The sequence below is a fragment of the Haplochromis burtoni genome, unplaced genomic scaffold (assembly GCF_018398535.1).
Source record: "Haplochromis burtoni strain Fernald_Lab_line unplaced genomic scaffold, NCSU_Asbu1 Contig_901, whole genome shotgun sequence".
NCBI classification, from domain to species: domain Eukaryota; kingdom Metazoa; phylum Chordata; class Actinopteri; order Cichliformes; family Cichlidae; genus Haplochromis; species Haplochromis burtoni.
The window spans coordinates 3,921-14,995 of record NW_024583262.1 but is presented as its reverse complement, the minus strand read 5'-3'; the positions used below and the strand labels follow the sequence as shown (position 1 = coordinate 14,995).

The 11,075-nt window shown below is 37.7% G+C and overlaps 1 protein-coding gene across 1 annotated transcript; it reads right to left on the bottom strand.

Moving 5' to 3' along the window:
• Nucleotides 1-3,062: 3,062 nt before the first annotated feature.
• On the bottom strand, nucleotides 3,063-8,260 carry LOC102289500 (glutamine synthetase; the record flags this gene model as incomplete). The annotated part of the gene is given in 6 exon segments (XM_014330577.2): nucleotides 3,063-3,658; nucleotides 4,349-4,548; nucleotides 5,777-5,904; nucleotides 6,524-6,670; nucleotides 6,752-6,913; nucleotides 8,086-8,260. Coding segments are annotated over 6 exon segments (1,119 nt in total), but the record flags the coding sequence as incomplete, so codon positions are not given.
• Nucleotides 8,261-11,075: the final 2,815 nt, after the last annotated feature.

Below are 11,075 nucleotides of genomic sequence, written 5' to 3'. Positions count from 1 at the left end.
CCTTGATTGTATTTATTCTTTTAAAAAGCAGCTTAAGACTCTTAAGGCTTTTAATTAGATTTGTGCTGTATGTTTGATTATTGATGTATTTTATGTATTTCTGTTTTTACATTACTGTGAAGCACTTTGTGGTTTTTATCCTGTGAAAGGTGCTATGTAAATAAATTGATTTGATTTGTTGTTGTTGTGTGAACCATCTTCTAGAGATAACTGCTAGAATACCTCTATGAATGAAAGAAAGCTGAAAATGTCTGTATGGTACTTTCCAGAAAGGAGGTTGCATCACAGTGTCTGAGAAATTTCCAAAGAAGAGCTGCATTCCTGAACTTTGCATGTACTGAAGTACACCACAACACAAAAGAAAGCTGCTGGGGCTCTCTTATTTGTGCTTCCTGCCTGAATCAGTGTGCGGCGGTAATATGAGTGAATAGTCATTTGGGCATACGCAACAAGTAGACAGAGGCTACATGTGAAAAAATATAAGGTTCCTGGAAAGTCTTTGGCCCAAGAAGAACAAATCATCCAATTTGAACAAAATAGTTCACTGACACTGACAACACACTCCTCAAAATTTGCATAATTTTGATTTGGTTTCTTTCCCTATAATAAAGTTGAAACGCACAAAACCCAAGAGGTGAATTTGCATGAATTCACCTTAAAACCCTCCCCACTGCTCACACAGTTTCTGTTTCAGTGCATACTTCCTCTCTCTGAGACGGTACTTCCCATCCCTGACTATACTTCCTGTCTCATTGTGTAGCTTCAGTGGTGTGATTACAGCTGTAGATGTAAATGTTTTGATCGCGTTTGTGTATAAAAGGCTCACAGATAAGACCGTCTGTATTGTATACACACTGAGTTTTTTTCAAGAGGCTTAATGTGTTGCATTTATCACAACAGAAAAAATATCGTTCCTCTTCCTCTACAGTCATGCTTGTTGGGTTAATTGGTGAACTTAAATTGGTCAGAAGTGTGGATGTGAGAGTTCGTGGTTGTCTGTCTCTCTGTGTGAGTCTTGTGATAGATCTATCACCACTATATCAAGCCTGTTACCTAACCAGACCTTACAGTTAATACACTTTTAAGAATGAAAATTAGGTTGAGCTTGTTGCTAGTTGGTGATTTAATGCCAGATTCATGCCTCAAATGCCTCGAGAAATATACATATTTTCTAAATGAAATTATTGCTGAGTTATTCACTTATGTATTTATTTATTTATATTTTTAAATTTGGCTGTTTTAATCCTCCATACACACAGGCTGGTTTTATGCTCAGTAAAAGAAAAGTGTTCCCATGACAACAGACAAAACACCATAGTTGCCAAGTTACTGCCTGTATCCATGGAAATCTGTTATGTGGTGGCATCTAATATAGTTCAAAGAATCTCATTGTTTCTTCTTCTTGTTCTCAGTTTCACCTTGTTTGTTTACTCGTGTTGCAAAAACAGATTGGATCGTGAATCATTTTGACGGTGCCAGGCCGCAAATGAGGCGATTGCATGTCTGTAAGTAACATGATAGGATGTTAACACCATATGTTAGGTACGCCCAGCATCACCTGAGATGGATCCATGTGGGTGTAACTCACCATGTGCCTGCAAAGATCGTGGTTCCCCCTATTTTGTGGTTAAATCCTTAAATATTTTAAAAACCACACCCCTCTTATCCCTTTATAAAGAGCCAGCTAACAAGTCTCCGTAACACGTTGACCTCTGACTGGGTAAATTACAGGTTTTGTTTCGCTGAATAAGATGCGGGTAATGAAAATTACTCCAATAGCTCCATCTGGTGGACAAGTGCAAAAAGCTTCAACAACTGGTTTATTTATTTATTTATTATTTTAAGATGAATATTTTTCTGTGCTAACACAGATCAGACTTATTGCCTTAACTATAGTGCTGTGCAAAGGTCTCCAAGGATCCCTCATTACTTTATATTTTGCTTGGAAAATTGGAGATAGGAGCAGTGATTTGTTCAATCATATGCAAACATAAATGGAAATACAACTCTCTTAGGCAAGATTTCTTGTAATTTCTTAAACCAGTCTTCAGGAATAGCTCTCCAGGCTTCTTGAAGCACTTTCTAAAGCTGTATGGTGGAATATGGCTGCATTGTGTTTCATATTCTGTTGAGATGATCCCACAGTGTATCAATAATGTTTAGGCCCAGGCTCTGGGGTGGCAGTTTTTTGCTTCAATTTTCATAAATCAAAATTTCACAGTACTGGCAGTAAGGTTTTATTTAGTGTTTACTTTGGGAAGTGTTTAATTGGCTGTTGTAGTAAACAGAGGACGAGTGTCCCTGCATCTTTTTGCCTTTGTTAACTTGCTTGGTCTGATCCTGAAGCATGTCAGCTCCCCCACTGGAGATATGCTTGGCCTGTGATTTCACATGCAGCCAGGCAGTGTATATGCTTTGTCAGTTCCACTCATCAGTGGAATGACAGAGGCTGTGCTCAACAAACCCGTCTTTATAGCAACCGGTCCCTTTCGCAGTAGCTTATCTACATGAAAACCACATAACACAACACATCGAGCAAAACTATCAAAGGCTTCTGGGTCCCACACCACTTATTTGTGGAGAGATCAGGTTGGCAGAATGTACTTTGGCTAGTTTGTAAGTGTTTGGAAGGAGGAACTGCTATTTCAGATTTGTATGGTTACCAAGATGGTTGCCCCAAGCCACCTTAAGTAGAGAGAAATCAGATGTCTTACCAGTGGTAAAACAAGATAGGCAAGCTTGGAGATCCCATATGAGCCCAAAAGTAGCAGCTGCATCACGTTGATACTTGAAATAGGTATGCTATCAGGATGAAGGAGTGGTATCTCTGGCAGTAAGTGGGTAAAGTGGCAGTACAGCCAGCCTGTTCCACTGGAGGCAAAACTGGATAAGAGTAAGGCAAAGCCAGACTGGATGATACATATGATGCCAGCTGAGGTTTAGGCACTCAGCAAGAGTGCTAACAACAAATTCACTAATATGTAAGGACATTTCTACAACAGTCATACCAATGACAAGTGAAGTATATGGAGACTTTCTGACATAAATAGATAAGAAGACAATCATAGCACCATTATCTTTATTTCATTCCTCAGCGGTTACAGATGGAGCACAAGTTTAAAGTAGCAGTTATTAATAGTTTAGGGAGCATAGTGAGCAGTAATCGTTTGCAGCAGTATAGAGGCTCAGAGGAAAAACATACATCTACTTCCAGGCTTCTTCATCTTGTAGTGAATCCTTTTACTCCAGTTCAAGTTAACTCACAGACAGGTCTGTGTTGCTTTATACATTTTATATATATTATCTATGTTATACAAATTATATAATTTTAAAAAAGGCAGCACTTTTCTACTACTTGGCTCCTTTTTCTTCTTCTTCCAATAGGCAGGTTATGGCGATGGCCTTCGTCACTGCATACGGGTCACAGTTTGCTGCGGGACGGCGGTCCTCAAAGTACCCTTTCTTCTCTTGCCCCACCTGCCGTGGGATGCGGATGCTGGCACCTCGATTGGCCACTCCAGCAGAGAAGTCGTGGATGCTGGAGGTTTCGTGGAGACCTGTGAGGCGCCTGATGTTGTCCTTGCCTTCATGAGGGTCGTACACACGAATGTGCTCAGGGTGCTTTTTCCCCAGCTTATCGATAGCCTTCTCAATGTACCTGCCATCAAAGAAACGTGTATTTTTACTGAAGTTTCAATTTATTACTATGTTTGAGAAGGCAGTATATGTTGAGCATCAGTGAACAGTTGTTTAAGCATGATTAGTAAAGATTAAGACAGCATCACTCTTTTCTTCATATTTGCTTCTAAGAAGACATTATTGTAATTTTTAAAAACAGGTCTTGAGCAACAGTTTTCCAGGTTTTCTGAAGGTCTTTCAAAGTTTTGCTCTGGATATTGACTGCTTTTTAAAACCATTTTGTAGTCAAGTCCTTGTATTTGATCATTTTCAGAGAATGTTTTTTTTGTTTTTTTGTTAAGCCACTGAAGACTTTTATCTATGAATCTCACTTAAGGGAATAACTTATTTACACCACAACTTAGGAAAGAACCAATTTAAAATTGTATCTTTGGGTAATTTGTTACTAGCAGTCAGTCACTTAAAAAAACACATAATTTCTTCCCGTTTCTTGAATCAAATTTATTGCATACATAGAGTATCCAATAAAGTATCTGGTGAGGGGATATAGTGCTGCATTTTATTTAATTTAAAGAAATACTTAAAATAAAAAATAATAAGAAAATACAAGCTGTTTTTAAGCTTTTCAAATGTGCCACTGGTCCTCCTTTTTGTAGTACAATGAAGAGCTTTTGTATGTGTATCTTTTGAAAGTCTGGACTTTACTTACTGCAGTCCTCCTTCTTCCCTCATCTCCTTGGTGCTGACATTTGTGTGGCAACCAGTCCCGTTCCAGTTGCCCTTCATGGGTTTGGGGTCCAGAGTTGCTACAACCCCGAAATCTTCACAGACACGGTGCAAAAGGAAACGTGAGACCCACAAATGGTCCCCCATCTCGATGCCCTCACAGGGGCCCACCTGGTATTCCCACTGAAGCCAGAGAAAAAGAAAGATGCAGAGACAAGAGGGAAATGTTCGAGGTGAAAACATTAACACTGTTAATAAATGATACGTTTAGCTAACTGCAATTTGATAGTTTTTTTTGACTGTTAGAAAACAAAGAAATTATAATGAGTAACATTTGCTAATGCCCTAGTATTTGCTTGGAAATCACTTGTGAATTATATTTATGTTTCATATTTATCTGTGTATTAAATTTCAGTTTTTTGAGCTCATCAGTGTTTTCTGCGTCATTGAGCTCATTTTTCTCTGAAGAATTTTGTTTTGTAAAGTTGTTTTTTATATTTTTTAGGTAGGTTGTTTTGAATGTTTTGGCTGCTGTACCAGAGTATTTCCCCAGGTTCTGGGATAAATAGCTTGTCTCATAAATATGTCATATGTTTGTAATATATAACAATATTTAGTCATCGTATTGTATCAAATTAACATTGTCTGAATTAACTGTAAAGTCATAACTAATGTCTGTATGTGGTCATTAAATACTGTTGAGCCATCCACTTTATTTGGACAGCTAATAAATTGTAAATAAAGTTGTAGCTGACTTTATAGTCACTATAAACTATACTTGTTTTAAATTGCATTTCAGTAGGGAGGTTGTGCTGTTTTGCCTTTTGTTACTTTCTCTTTTGCTATCATTTTGTTTTCTGTTTTAAACTAGCTGGTTAAGTTCAGGAATTGTGGTTTGGGGTGAGACTGTTTTCTTTATTGTGTGGCATCACTGGACTGTAGCAGCGTGAGTATTTCATAGAAAGCCATGTTATGCGTGGTATGTTGGGGAGGTGTACCCATCTACCCATCTCAATGTCACAAAACTAATCTCGTCGACGCAAAAAGAAAAATGCAATGGAAACAAAAGAAATGTGATGCAACCTTTTCTGGGTGTTATAAAAACGAAACAAGAAGCTAAAAATCCAACTGGCAGAAATCCAAAGCAGGAGAACTAGAAGATAAGAATAGTTTTTAATTATTTCATGTTTTTCTGAATAAAACAACTCCGTGATGCCCTATAATGAAAAGGCTCATTGAGTAGTAATAAAAGATTTATTACAAACCAAAACTCAAGATCGCAGAAAAGTTAATGGCATAAAGAAACACAAAATACATTGTAACCAGTGATTAATAAATATTACATACATTTTATTAGCTATGTTTATTATAAAGTGCTACTGCCATGTATTGGAGTAGTACTTTCACTTACCTGAGATGGCATAACTTCAGCATTAGTACCGCAGATTTTGATCCCAGCATAGAGGCAGGCCTTGTAGTGGCACTCCACAATGTCCCTTCCATAAGCACTGTTGGCCCCCACCCCACAGTAGTAAGGACCTGAGGACACATGATGACACAAATGAAAAACCACAATATCAAGATACACTGTATGAAAACTGTACGACGGCTATAAACATTTAGGTTCTGAGCCTATAAAAAGTGTATTTGTGATGCTTGTTTTCAGACAAAAATTACAAACATTTACAATATGAAGTGTCTGAGAAATGATTTGTCTACTTCTTTTCTAACTTTACAGAAATCCTTTGTATAGCACTGACCACTGTGCTAACTTGAATAAAATAATGATAACATGTGGGAAAGAGAAGTGTGGTGCTCAGAGAATCTGAATGGATTTACAAGCTCCTTAAGAATGTGAAAGCCTTTGTTAAAGTTTAGAAACGTATCAGCTGTGCTAGTCTACTTTTGGTTTTGTTCCTTTTGTCTGATTTCATACCCTGTCATTCTTGGAAAGTGTCTGTTTTGTTTCTGAGAAATTCTGTCATTACCTCTGCTTCTCTGACTTTAAATGTAAATGTGTATCATTTTGTGGGATATTGCTTCACTCCACACTCTCCGTGACCCAGATAATAGCACAAGGATTTACCACAAGCTGGCAATGGGGTTGTCACTGCAGTATTTGTATAAAAAACAGTAAAAAAAATGACAGCTCGGTTACCTTGGGGTGCTGGGAATCCATTTGGAGGCCAGCTAAATGGATGTCCATCTGTTCCCAGAAGTGTGTACTCCTGTTCCATACCGAACCAAATATGGTGCTCTTTGACCTTTTCCATCACTTTGTTGCAGCTTGCTCTGTGGTTAGTTTCTAAAATAAAAGTCAGAGCAGTCTATTATTATGATCTTAGACGATGTTAAGGGAAAAAAGCATGGACTGAAAAAAATGTACCAGCAGGTAAACGGTTGTACTTCAGGACCTCACAGAGAACCAGTTTATTGGGGTCAAGGTTGAATGGATCCCTGAACATGCAGACCGGGATGAGGTACATGTCACTGTTGGAGCCTTCAGCCTGGTAGGTGCTTGAGCCATCAAAGTTCCACTCAGGTATTTCTAAAAATAGAGACTTCTTATTACTCCTCTGATTAGGCGTCAGTGTTCACATTCTTTTTTAAAGTGAAACTTGATTAACTTGATAACTACGTTAATAGAGATGTCACGGAAAATTCCCATTCATACTATCTTGGTGAGATCTGGCCCTGTTACTAAAAGTAGACACAAATAAATGTAACAGGACAATGGGGAAAAAAGACAAACATAAAAGAGCACAATTACAGTAAAATGTGCCAAAGTTCTCTGGTAGCGAAGACAAATTAAGAAAAGACAGCGAGCACACTAACTTCTCAAGCTTAGACACACCTGGAATATTCTATTTAATAATAAATCAGTTAGATTTCAGTGAGTTTCCACAGTGGATTTACTGCTTTCAGTTTATTTTTTTCATTTGAAAATGTTTAGCTTTTATTTAGTTCTCAAACACTCAGATTTATTGCTGGATAACAACAGAACAGAAAACTAACTAAACTGAGAATACAAAACAAACTAAACAGGCAGGCGAGCTAGCAAAAGGAACACACAGTGTAAAATTAGCAGGGGAAGACGCAGATACTAAACAGGACTGAGAGGGAACAGCTGGGAGACATGGCTGACACTGATTACGCAGACAAGACAGGGAGAGCACAAAACTGAACGCACTGACATAAGACATAGACCTTCAAAGTAAAACAGGAAGTACATGACAGACACAGAGATCCAGACTAGACAGTGAGCTTAACACACTCATGAGCAGACATAATAACAACAAGGACAGACAGAACACAGATACGTGGGACCAGGGCAGGCACAGAACAGAAACCTAACAAATGGCAAATCATAATGAAAGACATAACCAGAATAAACAAGAACATAACATATTATGAAGAAACAAAACACTGAGTCCTCAGACATGACAGTTTTAGTGTTACTTTCAGTCTTTTTAATTAATATTGTATGAATGGGCATGTGCCAGGTGCACCCCCATAATGTTTTGAAAGCAGTTGGCTCACAGTCTCGTAGACATTCAGAGTCTCAATAAACACGTCAATCAAAGCCTCATCGGGCAGGTTGTAATAACAAATTGAAAGGGTAGAAAAGCTGCCCTTCACTATAAAGCTAATTAAACATTACGTTTTAGACTAAGTGCCTCTCACCCCAAAAGGTTAGAGCTTATTAAAAATGCCATTCACCTTCTATGCTTTTTGGTTCTGTGTCTAGAGTTCTCGTCTTGTTCCGAAGTGTCTCTCCAGTGCCATCAATCCAGATGTAGGTGACCTGGCATTTCTGTCCTTGAGGCAGGCTCATGTACTGCTGCCGCACAGTTTTGTTGAGATGAGAGCTGGATGACACTGATGCCATTTTCACCTTCAATTGCAAAAGTGGATAATTACAGTAACAGATGACATTTTTTGACTTTATGGCACCTTCAATTTCCATGTTGTGCTTTTTTTCTTCTTCCCATAACAAACCTACAACTATAAGGTTTTTTCAAAGTTATTAAAATGAACCAGCGGCATTACTTCATTTATGCCACGGGTAGCTGTCAAGTCTCACAAGATTAATTTTACACATCTAGTTATAGTTCCACATGAGTTTGACATTCCTGATTTCTAGCAATCAGTTTCAGAATGTAAATATAGTGCTATAAGGTATTTAACCAGACACCAAGAAGATAAACATCCAGGGCTTGAAACACATTCACAGACAACCTCTGAGAAATAAAAGAAAACTTAAAGTATTTGAAAATAATATAACGTAATCAGTGATGCACATAAGCATACGGTATCTAACCCTAAACAGGAAATTGGACATTATTTCACTTATATGCTACTCATAAGTAGGTCAAACACATTTGAACTTTATCTAATGTATTACAGTTATAATTTGACTAAACTGACTTTTATATATATTTTTTAGGTTCTGTCAGTGCTGCATTCGTCAACAGATAAAGTTGTTGATGTAGTGTGAGTAGTCTTAACAATTTCATATACAAGTAGCTGCTTTGTTTTAATTTACCTTCATTCCTTTTGTTTCCCTAAATTTATTTGTATGATGTTAATTACATTTATTGATGTTTTATTACATTCTTATCTTAAGAATGTAACTTTTAATCAAATATGTCTTAATAAAGTTTTTAGTAACTATTTGTGATAAAAAAAAATGTTTCATTGTTATACTTTCAGATACTAGCAGGGCAACTTTAAACATGAAGATTAAGAAAAAAGTAAGATCAATCTCTTCCCTTTTTTAGTTATATCTTAATATCTTAATAACTGGAAAACAGTGGCATACCATTCTCAGATTTAAATGAAGCAAATTAAACAAACAAAAACAAAGAATTATTTGAACTTACTCTTTTACAGTGGGTTTCAGGTGAAGAAGTGTCTAGCTTCCGAGTCAAGTTTGAGAATGAGGTGCCTAAACCTGTTTGTGGTATTTAGCCAGAACGCAAGCTAGGCTGCTGATGTCACCTGTTACGTCCTGACGTAATATGGCATTTAAATACTTTGTGTGGGGTTGTCCATGTAAGCGGCAAACACATACAAGAAAAAAACACATACACTATAATGTTTTGATCAGTCCACAACAAATCCGGCAAGACTGTAAGCGCCTTCAGTGCAATCTTTGACAGTATTCCTGCTTCTCTTCTATGGAGAAACAAACCAAATGGTAAACATATTACATTTATACTGTACACACCTCATGTACAAAGCACTGACCTATAAGATCCAAGTATGTGCCCCTATCCAGCCAAACGAAAACAGTGCACAGGTATAGCTCAGGGTATCACAAACTCCCATGGAAAACAGTAACAAACACCCACCTGATGAAAGGCCATCTGCTGATAGTGACTGACTGCTGTTTGCTGAGCTGAGGGTCTTGCAGCTCACTGAACACAATTAGAGACCAGAAGCTGCTGCTGGCTTCAGTTTCCGTCAGGTTGGCTGTTCTGAGATCAGGCAGAGGGGCAGAAATTCAGCAACTCTAACAGAAAAAGAATTAGTCACATGGGATCCATTGAGGATGTATTGAAGTGTGTGAGATGTAGATGCAGAACAGGCCAAGAGCATAAATAAGAAAAGAGATTGTAGGGCTCACCAGCCACAAGCAAGCAAATTGCTCAGTTGGCATTATTGTAAGACAACATTTACTTTACTTGATATTGGGTCTGAAAAAGTAGCACTTGTCTCTGATATTTGATGACTACAGCAACCTATTGCTCTGATATTCTTCCTTGTATAGAGAAGACCACTTGTTACTGAAATACAAACAAAACCACATTTTAGAAAACAAAATACTGGTGGACACCAGTAGATGCACCTGTGGTATAAATATGAAAATCCTAGGTGATTTTCAGAAATTGACCTTAACCTTGAGGTTGAGGTTACAAAGTAAGTCTAAAGGAAATGCATTTTATAGATATGTCTTTTCAGTCAAATTAAAAACAGGTATAAGGAGGAATTACCACATTGCCTTAATGAGACGATCTCATTACTGTGAGCCATCTGCCTTCACTGTGTTGTGTTTGTGTTGTAATATGTAGTGTGAACTGAAAAACATCATTAATACAACATTAATATCACCATATTAATGTAGCACAATAATTCTGATATAAACAAAACTAACCCCTCCCAAAACAAACAAACAAACAAACAAAAACAAACAACTAGATTGCTAAATGGACTACTATGGATGGATTACTACAAGCCTCATTTGTTACGTCTGGCGCGGCAGACGTGTGGAGTTGGAGAGTAGGACCCAAGATGCAACTTTTGACGAGAGTGAGCTTTATTTTATAAGGTGGGTGAAAACAAACAGAAACAGCAAGGCGAGAATAAAACCTAAACCAGAAAAACTAACAAAATAAACCTGAAACCAAAAACAGAGATGCAGGGATACACAGAGCAAAAACATAAGCCACCGAGCAATCACGCAGACAAACCAGCAACGCACACACAAAAACACAGGGCTTTAATACACACAGGGCAATCAGAGAATGGGAAACAGAAGGGGACACGGCTGGCATTAATTGAACACAACGAGACAAGGGGAAGCGAAACTAGAAACACTGACAAAAGAAACAGACCTTCAAAATAAAACAGGAACTCACACATGCAAAGACACAGACTAAGAAACATGGACTTTACACAGAGGAATACACAGCCAGAAATGACTAAAC